The sequence below is a fragment of the Chlorocebus sabaeus genome, chromosome 1 (genome assembly GCF_047675955.1).
Source record: "Chlorocebus sabaeus isolate Y175 chromosome 1, mChlSab1.0.hap1, whole genome shotgun sequence".
Lineage (NCBI taxonomy): Eukaryota > Metazoa > Chordata > Mammalia > Primates > Cercopithecidae > Chlorocebus > Chlorocebus sabaeus.
Window position 1 is genome coordinate 11,380,512 of NC_132904.1, and position 20,312 is coordinate 11,400,823.

General features: G+C 48.4%; 1 protein-coding gene across 1 annotated transcript in view; it reads left to right on the top strand.

Moving 5' to 3' along the window:
* The window catches only part of AHNAK (AHNAK nucleoprotein), a 111,931-nt gene that overhangs the window by 39,905 nt on the left and 51,714 nt on the right, over positions 1–20,312 (top strand). The window contains exon 5 of the mRNA XM_073015537.1: positions 13,792–13,891. Coding sequence (XP_072871638.1) covers positions 13,792–13,891 — 100 coding nt within the window. The remainder of the gene's footprint in view (positions 1–13,791; positions 13,892–20,312) is intronic.

Consider the following 20,312-nt stretch of genomic DNA (forward strand, 5'->3'; position numbering starts at 1 on the left):
ACCCGCCTTGCTTTCTCCTCTAGGAGCTCCTGACATCCTCTGGAGGCTGGGCTGCAGGGGGCAGGGTAGGGGGTGGGGCAGGGGCGCTTGACCCCTGTGTGGAGGAGTTTTGGCCTTAAGGTTCCCCAACCCCAGCCAGGTGAAAGGGGAGGCTTTGGACAACTCTGGGCCTTTCCAGCCAGTGTTTACCTAGGTGTGTGGTCTCCTCAAGGGCGCGTGGCTGCCAACCACGCCTCTGTCCTCTGTCTCCGGTGGCCAGGCGGTGGGGAGGGCTGGAATGTGAGCAGGCAGGCAAGAATAATGCCAGGGCATTTTCTATTTGTAAGATTGCAAGTTCGGCTCACAACTTGAATTTCAAGTGGGCCCTTCGGGCAGATAGGGAAGTCAGATGAGAGAGTGGAGGCAGCCAGCGCGGATTGCCTAAATTCCTGGAAAATAAATTCTAGGAATTTAGCTGCAGGAGGGAGGAGCCCCAGGTGGGATAAATTCTGGGTAAATTTGCTGGGGGCCGGGCAGGGAGGGGTGGCTTTTTGTCCTTCACTCTATTCGAACACCATGTTTTTCCAAAAACTGCTTGTCTCTTGAATCATGTCTAAGACTCCTTCCTTCCTTCTTTCTTTCCTTCCTTCCTTCCTTCCTTCCTTCCTTCCTTCCTTCCTTCCTTCCTTCCTTCCTTCCTTCCTTCCTTCCTTCCTTCCTCTCTCTCTCTCCCTCTCTTTCTTTCTGTCTGTCTGTCTGTCTTTTTTTTGAGATGGAGCCTGCTCTGTTGCCTAGGTTGGAGTGCAGTGGCAGGGTCTGGGCTCACTGAAACCTCCGCCTCCTGGGTTTCAAGCAATTCTCCTGCCTCAAACTCCCTAGTAGCTGGGATTACAGGTGTGTGTCACCGCGCATGACTGATTTTTGTATTTTTAGTAGAGAAGGGGTTTCACCATGTTGGCCAGGTGTGAGCCACTGTGCCCGGCCTCGAGGCAGGGACTTTTAGAAAAAATTATTTTTTAAACTGAGCTGCTGTCCTCTTATGAGGGAAAACCACACCCTCTAAGTACTGATTTTGGTGACTGCTCTTAAAATAATTATTGTGTCAGGCCGGGCGCGGTGGCTCAAGCCTGTAATCCCAGCACTTTGGGAGGCCGAGACGGGCGGATCACGAGGTCAGGAGATCGAGACCATCCTGGCTAACACGGTGAAACCCGTCTCTACTGAAAAATATGAAAAACTAGCCGGGCGAGGTGGCGGGCGCCTGTAGTCCCAGCTACTCGGGAGGCTGAGGCAGGAGAATGGCGTAAACCCGGGAGGCGGAGCTTGCAGTGAGCTGAGATCCGGCCACTGCACTCCAGCCTGGGCGACAGAGCGAGACTCCGTCTCAAAAAAAAAAAAAAAAATTATTGTGTCTAAAAATGGAAAATTACATGTTACTGTTTATCAAAAGGAAATAAACACCTTGGATTAATCAGGTTCTTGCCACTGGATGGTGAGTCCAGACCTTGCGGGCAACCCAGGTAAAACGGCCACTCTGCATGTTCTGCAAACACTCACTTTTTTTTTTTCTTTTTCTTTTTCTTTTTTTTTCTGAGATGAAGTCTCACTTTGTTGTCCAGGCTGGAGTGCAATGGCATGGTCAGGGCTCACTGCAACCTCTGCCTCTTAGGTTCAAGCGATTCTCCTGCCTCAGCCTCTTGAGTAGCTGAGATTACAGGTGCCTGCCCCCACGCCCGGCTAATGTTTGTATTTTTAGTAGAGACAGGGTTTCACCATGTTGGCCAGGCTGGTCTCGAGCTCCTGACCTTGTGAGCCTCCCGCCTTGGCCTCCCAAAGTGCTGGGATTACAGGCGTGAGCCACCGCGCCCAGCCCACTTTCGTTGTTTTACAGTTTCCGAAGGGGAAGTGGTCAGAGCCTGTGTGTCTGCTGAGGCTTACTTGCCATGCATGTCTGGTTATGTAATCGTGGAGAACCTTTGATTGGGCTTTGCTGGTGGCAGAAATAAGGACAGGAAAAAACATGGGAGTCAGGGCGTGTCCCCCACTCACTCCTACTTGAGATGGGTTGGACTGTTGATTGTTTTGTATTTATGAGCATTTGCGGAACTCTCACGGAATATGGAGATTTAAAAGTTGGACAGAAATGCTTCAGTAAGTCAGCCTGAACTGTACATAGGTTCACACAGGGAAAAAAAGGTCTTGGAGGTGGCTCCAAGCACTACATGTCTCAGCCTGTTCATACTCCAGCCAAGACCCACGGAGCACTCGGTGGTCTGCCTGCTTTTGACTTAGCCACTGTCAGCCTCTGCAGTCTCAAGCTGGCCTCTCCAGCCACACTCAGCTCTTTCCAGTACCCTTAATGTACTCTTCTCTCTCCAGCACCCTGGCTTTCATGTAGGCTTCTCTTCTTCATCCTTTGGGTTTCAGTTCAGAGGTCATTTCCTCCTGGAAGCCTTCCTGGATATTCCCCAGCCATCTCATGCATTTGTGTTGCTCTGTACTTTTTTGCTCTTAGCACTATTCATATTAAAATATCAGTGGCCAATGGCTTGTCTGTCTGCCTCTCGCTCCAGACCGTCAGCTCTGTGAGTGAGATGTAGTGTGCTTGTCCATCATGATGTCTCCAGCGCACTGCCAGGCACATGGCACGTGGCAGAAACTCGATAAGCCATCTTATCACTATCCAATCACTTCATACACTTCCCTTCGGCCACTGCTGCTCCAGTTTTCCTTCTGTCAATTACTGTTTAGTTTCTTGGTCTCCCAGGTTTTAGCCTATACTTAGGGTAAAAACAAACAAAACTTAAAGAACAAAACAAAATAAACTTTCTCTAATAAACTTGCTGAAGTTTTGCACTTTCCTTGCTTTCCTTGAGCTGCAGAAGAGTGTGAATTCAGCTAAATTCTGTGCCCTGTCAGCTGGCAAACTCCTCAAATCCACACCATTCCAGCCCCCCGGACTGCCCTGCTGGGGTGGGAAAGGAGGCAGAGGAAAAGCTCGGAGACTCTGAAGTCGAAAACCTGAAGCCTGAGAAAGTTGGGGTGGCAAGAGTGGCCAAAAGGGTGCTGCTTGGGGCAGGAAGTTGAGGAAGAGGGAGTGGAGGAGTGCTCAGGTGTGGAAGAGGAGGAGACACCCCAAATCTGCCCAGTTTGGTCCGAAACGGGTGGCTGGCGTCTCTCACTGCTTAAGTCTAGGAAGTGTGGCTTTTGATTATTCTTCCGTTCTCCTTTCCTTCCTTCCTAGAGAATTGTTTGACCCGCAAAACCTGGCTGGGATGTGGAGAGCTGTGTTTCCCACCTGCGCAAGGCGGGGCTGGCTTTATCTTTGCAGCTCACTGCCCCATGCCCCCTGCCTGCCCCACCCCTCTCTTTGTGCCTGACAGACACAGCAACAGTGGCTCCGTGGCCAGCGTCCAGCGCTGCAGAATGAGACAAAGCCCTGTGTATTTGCTGGGCAGCACTTGGCTGTGATATATTGACATGTGAGCGCAGGAGAGTATTTGTGGCATCTGGAGAGCAAAGCGCTCACATCATGCTGGGGTTTGGCAAATGCATTTATTTCTCTCAGGTTTTGGCAAAGTTCTTTTTTTCTTTTTCTTTTTTTTTTGAGATGGAGTCTTGCTTTGCTTTGTTGCCAGGCGAAGTACAGTGGCACAATCTTGGCTCACTGCAACCTTCAGCTCCTGGGTTCAAGGAATTCCCCTGCCTCAGCCTCCTGAGTAGCTGGGACTACAGGTGTGCACCACCCCGTCTGGCTAATTTTTTTGTATTTTGGTAGAGATGGGGTTTCACCACGTTGGTCAGGATGGTCTCGATCTCCTGACCTCGTGATCCACCCACTTTGGCCTCCCCAAGTGCTGGGATTACAGATGTGAGCCGCCACTGCGCCCGGCAGGCAAAGTTCTTCTAGAATGTAGAATTTGAGGCATTGACACCAGAAATCTCTTTGGAAGATAGGGATAAAATTGTTTTGTTGTTGTTGTTGTTGTTGTTTTTGGATGGGGTCTCACTCTGACCCCCAGGCTGGAAAGCAGTGTTGCCATCTGCCACTCTACCTTCCAGGGTCAAGCAATCCTCCCACCTCAACTTCCCAAGTGCCACCATGCCTGGCTAATTTGTTTCGTGTTTTTGATTTTTTTGTAGAGATGGTGTTTCACTATGTTACCCAGGCTGGTCTCGAACTCCTGGGTTGAAGCGATTCTCCTCCCTCAGCCTCCCAAAGTGTTAACATTACAGGTGTGAGCCACCACGCCCGGCCAGAACTATATGTTTTAATGGATATGATATGTCTGAGCAATGTCCACATCCAGTTTTCAAGGGGGGAAAAGACTTGACAGTGAGTATTCCCAGCTCGACGCTGCCTTGTTCAAACCTCAGCTGACATAGAGGCTTCTACCGGTTCCTTGTCCACAGAGAGTAAGCTCTTCCCAGCCAAAGGGGAGAGGAAAGGATTATTTACTACGTAAAGTGGTGAGGCAGCAATCTCCCAGTTTGTTCGCTTAGCTGAAAGTGGAAAAAAAAATGATGTTGAGGTGGTTCTTTAGCTCGATTTCTGGTATGATCAACTGGGTTCAGCAATCTAAAACTCATTTGGATTTTTTAAGTCACTGGGGAGGTTTGGAGCCGCATACCACGCCCTGTGAGTGTCACCGTCGGGCTCTCTGAGGGACAGCACGTAGGTTTGGGAGGAACAGGTTCAAACCTGACTCTGATCGTTAACAAAGCTAGTGTTCTCTAGCACACGTGACTCTCTGGGCCAATCAGATTACCCTAGCCTTCTAGCACCCGTGTGAACCGGCATAGCTGGGAAGCTGGCTAGGCTGGGCTCAGGTGGGGCAGCCAGGTACCTTTATCGTGTGATTTGAAGGTCTCAGGTAAGGCTGCCCAGCCTGAAATATCTCCCCTACTGGCTTGTCAAGGATGTCTGAGTTTCGCCGCTATTGAGTCATTCCTTTGCGTTTACTACGGCCCTTGTCTTGTGAATGCAGGTTGTTTGGAATACAGGATCCTTCACCTTCCCGCCTTAAATTGCATGGATACAACTAGACTATGTTTAATCTCTTGGGCAAGCCACAAACTCAGTTCCACTTTTTTATGCCAGGCCTGTCTTGAGGCATTTCACCTGCCCCTCTTCCCTACTCCGTTCAGCTTAGACCCAAAGCAAGCTGGAGTCAGGTAGTCTGGTGCGGGGGACAGAGGAGCAGAGGACCGGGAAGTGAGGGCACCGAGGACCAGCAGGCTCTCCCACCTGGCTTCTGGCTCTCCAGCACAGAAAAGCTTGGCTGAGCCTTGGTCTGGTGTCAGATGACGCCTGAAGGGAGATGTGGTCTCCCCATTTTGGCCCAGATGGAGTACAGTTAGCTCTTACATGGACTTCCTTCCACTTACTCACTTTCCCCTTACCAGCTATCCTCTGTCCTCCTACTGTTGCACTCTCAGCCATCATCATTCTACGTGGTCTCGTGCCAGAAGGGAAGTCTCATTGGCATCCTGGAGGAGCTAGGAGCTCCTAAGCCCAACCAGCACTCGGCCACACCCCTTCCCCCTTTGTGGCTTGGTTCAGTCTCCAGGAGGTGGAGGAGTGGCTAGGAGCTGCACAGCTGCTGACTGCTCAACTTGTACGGCTGGTTTTTTTGTTTTTTTTGAGACAGAGTCTTGCTCTGTTGCCCAGGCTGGAGTGCTGTGGCACAATCTTGGCTCACTACAACCTCCGCTTCCCAGGTTCAAGTGATTCTCTTGCCTCAGTCTCCCAAGTAGCTGAGATTACAGGCACACACCACCATGCCCAGCTAAATTTTTTTGTATTTTTAGTAGAGATGGGGTTTCACCATGTTGGTCAGGCTGGTCTCGAACTCCTGACCTCAGGTGATCCGCCCGCCTCGGCCTCCCAAAGTGCTGGGATTACAGGCATAAGCCATGGTGCCTGGCAGGTTTGAATAGATACAGAGGATGTTTACTGAGGGGCCAGTCAGATGCTATGGGTCTGCACTAAAGCCTTAAACCCTTTCCATCTTCTCCTCTTTCCCAGGCCTAGAAGACATGGTCAGAGCTCATCTATGTCATGCCCCTGCCTCTGGGCATATTTTATCTCCTCATGCCCATGCCTCTCTTCCAGAGACCACTCCCACCAAAGGAAGTGGGAGAAGATAGGTGGAAGAGAGGCCATAAAGTCCACTGGAATATAGGCTTCATGAGGGCAGGGATTTTTAATATATCCTCAGAGTCTAGAACAGTGCCTGGCCCAGAGTAGATGCTCCATAAATGCTTGTTGAATAATGAACCTCCCCTTGTTGAAGTAATCACAACTGGTAAAGTACTTTCAATCCTAATGAATATTCTGTTGGGCAGGTGGAAATTTTTAGAACCAACATTTCCAAAGATTTATTTATTTATTAATTTTTATTTATTTATTTTAGCGAAGGGCCTTGCTCTGTCACTCAGGCTGGAGTGTACTGGCATGATCACAGCTCACTGCAACCTTGAACTCCTGGACTCAAGAGATCCTCCCACCTCAGCTTTCCGAGTAGTTCTTACTGACAGGCACAGCTTCCACACCTAGATAATAAAACATTTTTTTTTTAGAGTCTGGGTTTACTGTGTTGCCCAGGTGCTGCTCTCAAACTTCTGGCCTCAAGCCATCCTCCCACCTTGGCCTTCTAAAGCACTGGGATTATAGGCACGAGCCACTATGCCTGGCCCCAAAGATTCAATTTTTAATTACACCATATAGTGTAATTATAATTACATTTAGTGTAATCTTAGTATGCCATTGATTTTTGTAAAAAATTAAAACAATACAAGAGAAATTCCGCTTGTTCTGAACACCCCTGCATGCTCCTCCTTAGTGATAACCATCGGCTTCATCTTGGCATGTGCCCTATAGATTTTGCTCAATGCATTTGGACGTGTCCAAACATAGAAGCCTAGAATTTTGTGGGTTAACAACAACAAAACCAACAAAACCATAAATAAGATTGGACTGTGTTGTTTTGCAATTTCCTTTTTCCCCTCTTAACGTTTTGGAGATGTTCCATGTAGGTGAAAACAGACCTACCTCATTCTTTTCATTGTGAAATATTGTGTAGCATAGATATATTGTATATTTAACATTTCCTGTATTGATGGACTTTTAAGTCATTTCCAGTGTTTACTTTTTTTTTTTTTTGAGATGAAGTCTCCCCTCTGTCACCCAGGCTGGAGTGCAGTGGCTCAATCTCGGCTCACTGCAACCTCTGCTTCCCAGGTTCAAGCGATTCTCCTGCCTCAGCCTCCTGAGTAGCTGGGATTACAGGGGCACGCCACCACGCCTGGCAAAATTTTTACTAGAGATGGAGTTTCGTCATTTTGGCCCAGCTGGTTTTGAACTCCTGATCTCAGGTTATCTGCCTGCCTTGGCCTCCCAAAGTGCTAGGATTACAGGCATGAGCTACTAAGCCTGGTCCCAGTGTTTACATTCTTGTATGTACAAACATTCTTGCACATTTCACTTTTTTTTTTTTTTTGATATGGAGTCTTGCTTTGTCACCCAGGCTGGAGTGCAGTGGCGTGATCTTGGCTCACTGCAGCCTTCGCCTCCTGGGTTCAAGTGATGCTCCTGCCTCAGCCTCCTGAGTAGCTGGGATTACAGGTGCCCGCCACCATGCCTGGCTAATTTTTGTGTTTTTAGTAGAGATGGGTTTTTGCCATGTTGGCCAGGCTGGTCTCAAACTCCTGACCTCAGGTGATCCGCCCACCTCAGCCTCCCAAAGTGCTGGCATTAGAGGTATGAGCCACTGTGCCCGGCTGCACATGCCACTTTGAACACACATATGAGTATTTCATTGGATACCTAGAAAGCCCCTATTTTCTGCACACTTATATTGGATTATACTTATTTATTACCAGTTTCTTTTTTTTTTTTGAGACGGAGTCTCATTTTGTCGCCCAGGCTGGAGTGCAGTGGCTTGATCTTGGCTCATTGCAGCCTCCGCCTCCTGACTTCAAGCAATTCTTCTGCCTCAGCCTCCTGAGAAACTGGGATTACAGGCATGCGCCACCACATCCGGCTAATTTTTGTATTTTTAGTAGAGACGGGGCTACACCGTGTTGGTCAGGCTGGTCTTGAACACCTGACCTCGTGATCCACCCGCCTCGGCCTCCCAAAGTGCTGGGATTACAGGTGTGAACCACCCTGCCTGGCCTATTACCAGTTTCTATGATCTTGTTAGAATAAAAATTTCAGCTCTTTTGGACAGGAAATCGTGAATGATTCACATTAGTAACATAATCAGATATGTTGCAATGATGCTATTTAATGCTGTGTCTTCTGTTACTTAGTAACCGTTTTACATAGAGTGAGTAATCATGTCTCTACCTTTTTTGATAGGAATGGTTATATATCACTGTTCTCCACCCATTTTACCTTGACCTTTAGATATAAAACAGGAGAGTCTGGGGCCTTGGAGGGCCTCAGGGGAGTGACCTCCCCATTCCCTTCCTTATCCTCTGTTTTCTTGAGTGACTTCAAGGAGTTCTTTGGTGCCATAGCCTGCCCTTCTGCCACATCCTTTCCTGCCACATAGTGGTCATGTCCTGGAATGACGAGATGACAATGCCAATCATTCAGTCCCAAGCTGTACGGTACACTGGCCTTTGGATTCCTCCTTTGATCAGCTCAGAACACTTTAGCAGTTGTTGGTTTTGTTTGTTTGTTTGTTTGTTTTTTTGAGACGGAGTCTTGTTCTGTCGCTCAGGCTGGAGTGCAGTGGTGAGATCTCGGCTCACTGCAAACTCCACCTCCCGGGTTCACACCATTCTCCTGCCTCAGCCTCCCAAGTAGTTGGGACTACAGGCACCCGCCACCATGCCCGGCTAATTTTTTGTATTTTTGGTAGAGATGGGGTTTCACTGTGTTAGCCAGGATGGTCTCGATCTCCTGACCTCATGATCCGCCCACCTCGGCCTCCCAAAGTGCTGGGATTACAGGCATGAGTCACTGTACCCGGCCTATTACTGTTATTTCTAAAGCACTCTAGTTTTGGCAATGAATTACAACAGGACACTGTGAGGTAATCTACATATTTCACTGAAAGCCATGCTTTCTATAGGATAACTTCTTATCTTGAATATACTGGCAACTTTGGCTTGGATTTTTTTTTCTTCTTTCATATTTCCTAATATATGCTATGAAACATGAATGGATGATTTAGCGTTTAGAGTGTGGGTTTATGAACCAGGTGGTCTGAGTTCAAATCTCAGCTCTGCCACTTGCTTTTTTTTGGCTGGGAGTGGGTCTCAGTCTGTCACCCACGCTAAAGTGCAGTGGTGTGATCACAGCTCACTGTAGCCTCGACTTCCTTGAGATCAAGTGATTATCCCACCTCAGCCTCCTGAGTAACTGGGACCACAGGCATGTACCACCATGCCTGGCTACTTTTTTTTTGTTTGTTTGAGACAGAGTTTTATTCTTGTTGCCCAGGCTGGAGTACAATGGCTTGATCTTGGCTCACTGTAACCTCTGCCTTCCAGGTTCAAGTGATTCTCCTGCCTCAGTCTCCTGAGTAGCTGAGATTACAGGTGCCCACCACCACGCCCTGCTAATTTTTGTATTTTAGTAGAGATGGGGTTTCACCATGTTGGTCAGGCTGGTCTTGAACTCCTGACTTCAGGTGATCCACCCACCTCCGCCTCCTAAAGTTCTGGGATTATAGGCGTGAACCACCGCGCCTGGTGGTCCTAGCTAATTTTTGAATTCTTTGTAGAGACAAGGTTTCACCATGTTGCCCAGGCCGATTTTGAACTCCTGGGCTCAAGCCATTTGCCTACCTTGGCCTCTCAAAGTGCTGGAATTACAGGTGTGAGCCACTGTGCCCGGCCAGCTCTGGCTCTTTCTAGCTGTACCATCTAGGGCCAAGTTATTTAAGCTCTCTGTACTTCAGTTTCTTCTTGTGTAAAACGGGGTAGTAGTAGCACTTGTCTCTGGAGTTGATGTAAGGAGTTGACATGAGGGTAGAAATCATTTGGCATGTGGTAAGCGCTGATGTGTTTGCCATTATTATTTAATCTTTGTTTCTAAATTAAAAAAAAAAAATTCCTTCCTTCTGTAGTTATTTGGACTTATTCTGAGTTTCATTTTATAACTAGAAAGTGAACAATTGAAATAAAAAGAAGAGTCATCACGTGCTGAATTTCTCAACCAAACTTTTCTGGGAAAGACAGGGTTGTTTTTGTAAAATAATTTATATCTGATTATTATTAGAATTTAAAAAATTTGTGGAGAAAGACGAATCAGTGGGATGGGATTAATCTATGTGTAGTTTTAAGAACCTTGGAAATTTTCATGCCATCGATTGTTAGAGAAATGCAAATATCATTCGGTTGAAAGACTATTGCACCATTCATTTATTCACCACTCATTCATTCATTCACCACTCATTCATTTATTCACTGCTCATTCATTCATTTATTCACTACCCATTCATTCATGTATTCACCACTCATTCATTCATTTATTCACCACTCATTCAGTCTTTCATCACTCATCATTCATCTCTCCAAGCCACAAACATTTCCAGAATGCCTGGGACTGCTAGGCTTTCAGAGAAAAAGACAAATAATTTATTGTCTCAGAGTCTAGAAAACTCTAATGAAGAATTTGCTTATTACTTATGGGGAGGAAAAATTTAAGTGGCCCCAACAGTCCTCCTGAAAGCTCGGAACAGGGAAGATAGTTCACCTGTAAGAAGGAAGGATGAACAAGAAATTTCGCCAATTTGGCCCGGCAACGTGGGTCACACCTGTAATCCTACCACTGTGGGAGGCTAAGATGGGAGGGTCTCTTGGGCCCAGGAGTTCAAGACCAGCCTGGTCAACATAGTGGGACCTCCATCTTTAAAAAAAAAAAAAAAAGAGGCCGGGCGCAGTGGCTCATGCCTGTAATGCTAGCACTTTGGGAGGCCAATGTGGGTGGATAACCTGAGGTCAAGAGTTTGAGACCAGACTGGCCAAGATAGTGAAACCTCATCTCTACTAAAAATAAACTTAGCCACACACTTAGCCGATGTGGTGGCACATGCCTGTAATCTCAGGTACTCGGGAGGCTGAGGCAGGAGAACTGCTTGAATCTGGGAGGCCAGGTTGCAGTGAGCCGAGATTGTGCCACTGCACTCCAGCCTAGGCGACAGAGTGAGACTCTGTCAAAAAAAAAAAAAAAAAAAGAAAAAAGAAAAGAAAGAAAGAAAACAGGCCAAGCATGGTGGCTCACATCTGTAATCCCACTTTGCAAGGCTGAGGTGGGTGAATCACCTGAGGTCAGGAGTTTGAGACCAGCCTGGCCAACGTGTTTGAGACCAGCCTGGCCAACGTGGTGAAACCCTGTCTCTACTAAAAATACAAAAAATTAGCTGGGTGTGGTGGCACGCACCTGTAATCCCAGCTACTTGGGAGTCTGAGGCAGGAGAATCACTTGAGCCTGGGAGGTTGGAGGTTGCGGTGAGCTGAGATCTGGCCACTGCACTCCAGCCTAGGCTGCAGAGTGAGACTCTGTCTCAAAAAAAAAAAAAAAGGAAGGCCAGGCGCGGTGGCTCATGCCTGTAATCCCAGCACTTTGGGAGACCAAGGTGGGCGGATCACCTGAGGTCGAGAGTTCGAGACCAACATGGAGAAACTCCATCTCTACTAAAAATACAAAATAAACCAGGTGTGATAGTGCCTGTCTGCAATCCCAGCTACTCGGGAGGCTGAGGGAGGAGAACCGCTTGAACCCAGGAGGCGGAGGTAGGGGTGAGCTGAGATCGTGCCATTGCATGCCAGCCTGGAAAAGAGCGAGACTCTGTCTCAAAAAAAAAAAAAAAAAAAAAGAAAAAAAGAAAAAAAGAAAGAAGAAAATAAAACAATAGAAAGAAAATAAAAAAAGAAATTTAATCGGTTTGAAATTGAAGGTCCTGACTCAATCTTTTCATGTAACCTTTGGGTTACTATCCCCTGGGAAAGAGTAATTTCCTTTTTCTTTTCTTTTATTTTGGGGGCGGAATGGAGTCTTGCTCTGTCACCCAGGCTGGAGTGCAGTGGTGCCATCTTGGCTCACTGCAACCTCCACCTCCCAGGTTCAAGCGATTCTCCTGCCTCAACCTCCTGAGTAGCTGGGATTACAGGCACCCAGCACCATGCCCAGCTAATTTTGTATTTTTAGTAGAGATGGGTTTCACCATATTGGCCAGGCTGGTCTTGAACTCCTGATCTTGTGATCTGTCCACCTCGGCCTCCCATAGTGCTGGGTTTACAGGCGTGAGCCACTGCATCCGGCCTCCTTTTTCTTTCTTTTCTTTTCTTTTCTTTTCTTTTCTTTTCTTTTCTTTTTTTTTTTTTTTGTGCGGGATTACAGGCATGAGTCACCGTGCCCGGCCACGTCTGTGTACTGTTAAATAAGCTACTTTTTTTTTTTTTTTTTTTGAGACGGAGTCTCGCTCTGTCGCCCGGGCTGGAGTGCAGTGGCCGGATCTCAGCTCACTGCAAGCTCTGCCTCCTGGGTTTATGCCATTCTCCTGCCTCAGCCTCCCGTGTAGCTGGGACTACAGGCGCCGCCATCTCGCCCAGCTAGTTTTTTTGTATTTTTTAGTAGAGACGGGGTTTCACTGTGTTCGTCAGGATGGTCTCGATCTCCTGACCTCGTGATCCGCCCGTCTCGGCCTCCCAAAGTGCTGGGATTACAGGCTTGAGCCACCGTGCCCGGCCAGCCACCGCGCCCGGCCTCTTTCTTTTCTTTTCTTTTCATTTTTCTTTTTTCTGAGACAGGGTCTCATTCTGTCGCCCTGGCTGGAGTGTAGTGGTGTGATCATGGCTCACTGTAGCCTAGACCTCCTGGGCTCAGGCAATCCTCCTGCCTCAGCCTCCTGAATAGCTGGGACTACAGTCGTGTGCCACCGCACCTGGCTAATTTTTGTTTATTTTTGATTTTTTGTAGAGGTGGGGGTCTCACTATATTGCCCAGGCAGGTGTGGAACTTCCGGGCTCAGGTGATTCTCTCACCTCAGCCTCTCAAAGTGCTGGGATTACAGGTGTGAGCCATCGTTTTCTGCTGGGAAGAGTAATTTCTTGGGATGGTGTTAGACTTGGGCAAACACATGAAAAGAGTAACGTGTTGAAACCACTGATGGCAACCACAGTTCTCCACGAACTGGTTTCCGTATTGCTACCAGACGGAATCCTGCCATTGGTCAGGGAATCCCATGGCCAGGTGGGCTCTCCTTCTTGATGGGAACACTTTCCTTCCCCACGGATGGTAGCGACCTCGGATTGGAGATCTACCCTGTAAGTCGTCAGGAACTCTGAGTGGAGCTGAGTCTAGTGATTGGAACCCCTGCCCCGCAGTATCCAGCTTAATGCTGACCGAGAAAAGATACTCAGGGGGTGGTAACCGTGGGTGCTCTGATCCCACCACAAAACCCTCCTTTCTTACACATTGTTCCTCAGTGTTCAGTTGTACCTTATCTCTCTCCTTCTGTCCTCGCAAAGCCCTTGAGGAGAATGACTGGGTCTGGTGGGTGGATGAACCCAAGATAGCATTGTCGTCCCCTTTGTGTGAGATTCCCGGGGCTTTCACAAAGGGCTGTCCTTCAGCTTAGGCCAGTTGTCTTCTGAAGATTCTCTGTTATCTTCACTACAGCTAGAGATTCCAGGCAAGGCCGGAGCTTGGGCTGGGCTAGGATGTGTGGGGGTGGGTGGTGGTAAACACGGGGTCTCTGGTATTTTATACACCCATAGTAGGCATTTGAAAAGTGCTCATTGATTGGATGATTTGATGAGTGACCTGGTGATAATCTTTATCCTTGTTAGAACACACCACAGCCATCAGCACTGGAATGCAAAGACCAGAACAAACAGAAGGAAGCCAGCAGCCAAGCCGGGGCAGTTTCAGTCTCCACCCCAAATGCAGGTGAGAGAAGTGATGGGGACTGAAAGACAGATGACCTTAATTATGATAATGATACCCTTTATCACAGATGGGCATGCCTGCCTGGGCTGTGGAAGCCACCACACCTGGAAGGATATGGCTCAGGACCCCAGGAGCCCAGCCCCTCTTTCTCCTGGGCCTGGAAATTCAAATCCTAGTCTTCTTTCAGCTTTGTGAGAAGCCCACAGGAAATGCACTTACTGCGGAAAGATTACATACTCCTTCAGAAGGAATCTCAAGGGTTTCTTCATAGGGAGGGCTACTGTGGAATATCCACATGCTTTTAAGACAGTACCTATTAAACCCAGAAGCCAGGGTGGGGCAGAAACCAAAGACTTAGAATTAAAGGGTTGGAATCTACTTCTAGTGGAAGATCTACCAGAGTTTAGAAAAAGTCTTTTTGATCCTCTAAAGGAAATGCTTTTTCAGGCCTCCTAGGAGGGAGATGCCCACATGGAGAGTGAGCCGGAGGGGAAGAAGTGAGCGACTATGGGGTATGGAAATCCTGGGTCATAGGGAGCTACGTAGGGGGGTCATTGGCTCAATTTGGGCCATAGCCATGTTTCTGGCCTGCACAAAAACTAAACTGTTTTTTGGAGGTAATTGCAAACAATTAAGAATCAGGAGACTGGCCGGGCATGGTGGCTCATACCTGTAATCCAGCTCTTTGGGAGGCCGAGGCAGGCAGATCACTTGAGGTCAGGAGTTTGAGACCAGCCTAGCCAATGTGGTGAAACCCTGTCTCTACTAGAAATACAAAAATTAGCTGGGCATGGTGGCAGGCACCTGTAATCCCAGCTACTCGGGAGGCTGAGGCAGGATAATCGCTTGAACCTGGGAGGCGGAGGTTGCCATCAGTCGAGATTGCACCACTGCACTCCAGCCTGGGCAAAAGAGTGAGATACCGTCTCAGAAAAACAAAACAAAACAATAAATGAAAATATGGAATGTGTGGCCTCTCAACATTTTGTCATGTTCACTGAGCCCGCATTCCCACATGGCAATGTCAGTTGGAGAGGACTGACTGCCCTGTCACTGGGCAAAGGGAGCTCCGCTTCCTTCCATCCACTCCTGTGGACACTCCTTCCACCATCTGAGCCCCATTTTCTCTTCTCATCTCTTCCCTGCCCAGTATTCCACCCATAGCCTGGGGTGAATGTCCCTTCAGCAAATAAACAGGCACATACTCCACTTCCTTTAAAGAAAGCCTCCCAGCCTGGTACAGTGGCTCACGCCTATAATCTCAGCACTTTGGGAGGCTGAGGTGGGCAGATCACAAGGTCAGGAGTTCGAGACCAGCCTGGCCAATATGGTGAAACCCTGTCTGTACTAAAAATACAAAATTAGCCGGGCGTGGTGGTGCACGCCTCTAATCCTAGCTACTTGAGAGGCTGAGGCAGAAGAATCGCTTAAACCTGGGAGGCAGAGGTTGCAGTGAGCTGAGATCGGGCCACTGCACTCCAGCCTGGGTGACAGAGCGAGACTCCGTCTCAAAAAAAGAAGGAAAGCCTCCCTCAAGTCAGAACCCCTCTTGCTGTGGTGCTATTCTTTGAGAGCCAACTGGAAAGCGTTGCATGTTCCATTCCTGTCACCTCTTCCTCATCTTCTCTTCACTCCAGTCCCCCTATTCCCTGTCCCCAGGCTTCCACCCTGCCACTCAATACTGCTCTTGCTGACTCCACTTCATTGATAGGAGTGCCCAGGGAACTCTCTGGACACTCAGTGCTGTGCCCTCTCCTTCCTTGAAACACCCTGCCCCCCTGCTTGGTGATATCTCCGTGTTGATGTCTGTTTGGTTAGGATGACTTTGCCCTCCCTTCCTAGGCCCTTTATGGGCTCCCCTTTTCCCATAACCTCAAAAGCGGCAGAATTTCCCAAGGACCTGTCATGGGTTTTTTTTTCTCACTCGGGACTCTCTCTCCGGGTAGCCTCTTGGGGCTCTGTGGCTCTCAGGCCTGCTTCTCTTCCGAGCTCCGGGGCTGCACATCTGGGCTCCCCTCCACTTCCCCTCTCCCTGTCTCTCCATCCCCCTCCCCACCGTCTCTGGTCAGCTCTGCTAACCATCTGGCCCACACCAGTCACCCACCTTCTTAACATTTCCAATGTCTTTGGTTTGTATTACTTTGCTACAGTCGCCTCCTAAATGTCTGCCTATCTTAGGTCTTTTCCTCCATGGATAGAGTGAGCTTAAATAGTGGTTAGTTTAAAATAAAAGAATCAAATCATGTTACTCCCCTCCTTGAAATTCTTCAGTAGCTGCTTGTGGCTCTTGGGGTAAAGTTCTCATCCTTAGCTCAGCACCCAAGGCTGCCATGGCCCAGTCCTCAGCTCAGCCCCTACTACTTCCCATGTGGGCTTTTCACTCCAGCCACAGCCTAGTGCTGGTCCCCACATCCATGATGCTGGTCCATGCTCCTATGTCTTTTTTTTTGAGATGGAGTCTCACTCTGTCACCCAGGCTGCAATGCAGTGGCATGATATCAACTCACTGCAATCCCCACCTCCCGGGTTCAAGCAATTCTCCTGCCTCAGCCTCCCGAGTAGTTGGGATTACAGGCATGTACCACCATGCCCAGCTAATTTTTTTGTATTTTTAGTAGAGATGAGGGTTCACCATATTGGCCAGGCTGGTCTTGAACTCCTGACCTTGTGATCTGCCTGCCTCGGCCTTCCAAAGTGCTGGGATTACAGGCGTGAGTCACTGCGCCGGGCCGCTCCTGTGTCTTTATTGTGCTCTTCCACACCCCTTAGTCCCCTGTATTCCTGGGCCTTTGAACCACCAATCCAGGCCCATCTGAGCCTCCAAGTCTGGGCTCAGGGCCCCTTCTCTGTGCTTTCCCATGGTGCCCAGGCATCCCTGTTTTGGCTCCCATGGTGCTGGGCCTCCACTAGACTTCACACTCAGAAGGGCCCAGGAGGATCTCCAGCACAGTCTGTCTGGAATATAAACTAGACAGATGGGTTGGGCACTGTGGCTCATGCCTATGATCCCAGCACCTTGGGAGGCCAAGGCGGGTGGATCACCTGAGGCCAGGAGTTCAAGACCAGCCTGACCAACATAGCAAAACTCTGTCTCTACCGAAAATACAAAAAAAAAAAAAAATTAGCTGGGCATGGTGGGCACCTGTAATCCCAGCTAATCGGGAGGCTGAGGCAGGAGAATTGCCTGAACCCAAAGGGTGGAGGCTGCAGTGAACTGAGATTGCGCCATTGCACTCCAGCCTGGGCAATATGAGCGAAACTCCATCTCAAAAAAAAAAAAAAGGAAAAAAGCTAGACAGATGATGGCAAGCACCGCTGGCTGGCTTCCCAGCGCTTACATGGTGGCCATTTCTCTCTTGCTCTTTGGGGATTGGGTTCTGGTGTTTGTGTTGCCAAATGCAGCACTTTTTTCTTGTACACTTTACTTCAACATTGATTAAATTAAATGTCTCGGGATTTCAAGGGAATTGGGATTTGACCCCTTTTCTCAAAGGACTTGTACGCTGAGTACATGATGACTGTTCATTCCATGAATGTTTATTTACTGAGCACCTTTGCAGAGCCAGGCAGGGAGGGTGGCAGAATTAAAGCAGCCAGTCACAGGGAACTTAGAGGAACTTCCATGGCTTTTCATCTTCTCATGCCTTGGTTTAAAGTACTGGAGAAAGATTATAGTTCTCCTTGCCAGAGACGCCTCCTTCCCCTGATCATGGATGTTTCCTTAGAAACCAACTTGCGTGTCCCCCACTTTCATGGACTTTGAAGCTGGAGTCTTGTGTAAACATTACTTCATGGGCATGTGAGGAACAACCCTTTCCTGCCCCTGCTGTGAGCCTCCCGCTTTCTCTAAGTCGACTTCTCAAGGGGATACTGCCGTGTCTTTTAATATCCAAAAACCCGTTTGAACATTACATGGTTTTCTCACGGTAACACTTCAGTCAGCTGCTTACAGGGTCATTTTGGTAAATAAGCAGAAAATCAGAGAAGTGTTGCTGGACTTGGAGACAAGTCTGCGCAGTTCAGAGCAGCAGAGCTTTTGAATCAAGACATCATGGGAGGCTGAGGCGGGTGAATCGCTTGAACCCGGGAAGGGGGGGTTGCAGTGAGCCAAGATCGGAGACTTTAAAAAAAAAAAGTCAGGGCACCGTGGCTCACGCCTGTAATCCCAGCACTTTGGGAGGCTGAGGCGGGCAGATCACCTGAGGTCAGGAGTTCGAGACCAGCCTGACCAACATGGAGAAACCCCGTCTCTACTAAAAATACAAAATTAGCCAGGCATGGTGGCGCATGCCTGTAATCCCAGCTACTCGGGAGGCCGAGGCAGGAGAATCGTTTGAACCTGGGAGGCGGAGGTTGCAGTGAGCCAAGATCGTGCCATTACACTCCAGCCTGGGCAACAAGAGTGAAACTTGGTCTCCAAAAAAAAAAAAAAAAGACGTTTATGCTGTGTCTTAAACGTTCAAGGAGATTTTGTGGGGTGAGGTGCTGGAGAGTTGAAACTACAAATGGAAACCTATAAACTCATGGTGTTGAGCGTCATACGGTCCTGCCTTGAGTCACGTACCCTCGTGGTTAGCTCAGCTCGGAAACTGGACTGCCTGGGTTCAAATCCTGTCTCTGCTACTCTACCTTGGGGCATGTTCCAGTTTTTCCTTCATCTGTGAGATTAGGATGATAACATCCCCTAGTTGTGGTTGTGAAGATTAAGCGAGTTAGTACCTGCGCAGTGCTTATAGTGGTGCCTGACATACAGTAAGTGCTTAATAAACGTTAGCGGTTGTTTGCCCCTTTATCAGCTTCACACTGGACTGGTCATCTAAGCTGTCACCAGACGTCCCGCACCACTGGTGATCCACAATGTTTCTGTTCCGTTGTTTCAAACCCCTTAGCTCATTTTGCTTCTCTGGACATCTTACTTCAGTCCTGTCCTCTTTCATGATGCTCTTTGGTCTGGAATAGGCTTCTGTTTGGAATCTGCCGCTCCTCACTCCGTGAACCCTCTCTCCCCGTGCTGAAGCCCTCTTGGTGGGATGGGGGAAGAGATTCCTGAACCCACAGCTAACCATGGGAAAACTCTAGGGTAATTTTTCATTTGCGCTTGTGTTTATAAATCTCTGAAACCTTATAGGACCCTTGCCAGTGGACCAATCTGTGAGTTCTCCATCGATTTAAAGGAAAAGAAAAAAACTGGCGGTAAAATAGACATAACATAAAATTGACCATTTTAACCATTTTTAGGTGTACAGCTCAGTGGTCTAGAGTACGTTCACATCACTGTGCAACCATCTCCATCCACTGTGCAGCTCCAGAACTTTTCATCTTCCCTAATTGAAACGCTGTAGCCATTCAACAGTAACTCTCTAGTCCCTGGCAACCACCGTGCTTCTTTCTTTCCCTCCCTCCCTCCCTTCCTTCCTTCCTTCCTTCCTTCCCTCCCTCCCTCCCTCCTTCCTTCCTTTTTTTTTGACGTAGTTTCAGAGTTTCACTCTTGTTGCCCAGGCTGGAGTGCAGTGGGGCAATCTCGGCTCACTGCAACCTCCGCCTCCCAGGTTTAAGCGAATCTCCTGCCTCAGCCTCCCAAGTAGCTGGGATTACAGGCATGCGCCCCCATGCCTGGCTAATTTTGTCTTTTTAGTAGACACGGGGTTCCTCCATGTTGGTCAGGCTGGTCTCTAACTCCTGACCTTGTGATCCACCCACCTCAGCCTCCCAAAGTTCTGGGATTACAGGCATAAGCCACCGTACCTAGCTGCTACTTTCTGACTGTATGAATTTGACTACTCTAGGTACCTCAAGTCAGTGGAATTACACAGTATTTGTCCTTTTGTGTCTGGCTTACTTCACTTTCAGAGTTCATTTATGTTTTATCGTGTGTCAGAATTTCATCTCATTTCTTTTTTTTTTTTTTGAGACAAATTATTGCATTGTCGCCTAGGCTGGAGTGCAGTGGTGCAGTCTTGGTTCACTGCAACCTCCACCTCCCGGGTTCAAGTGATTCCCCTGCCTCAGCCTCCTGAGTAGTTGGGACTGCAGGCGTGTGTCACCACGCCTCGCTAATTTTTTTGTGATTTTTAGCAGAGATGAGGGTTTCACCACGTTGGCCAGGCTGGTCTCTAACTCCCGACCTCAGGTGGTCCACCCGCCTCGGCCTCCCAAAATGCTGAGATTATGGGCATGAGCCACCGCTCCCGGCCTTCTCTTATTCTTTTTTCTTTTTTTTTGAGACGGAGTCTTGCTCTGTTGCCTGGGCTGGAGTGCAGTGGTGCAATCTCAGCTCACTGTAACCTCTGCCTCCCGGGTTTGAGCGATTCTCCTGCCTCAGCCTCCCAAGTAGCTGGGACTACAGGCGTCTGCCACCATGCCCAGTTAATTTTTTGTATTTTTAGTAGAGACGGGGTTTCACCGTGTTAGCCAGAATGGT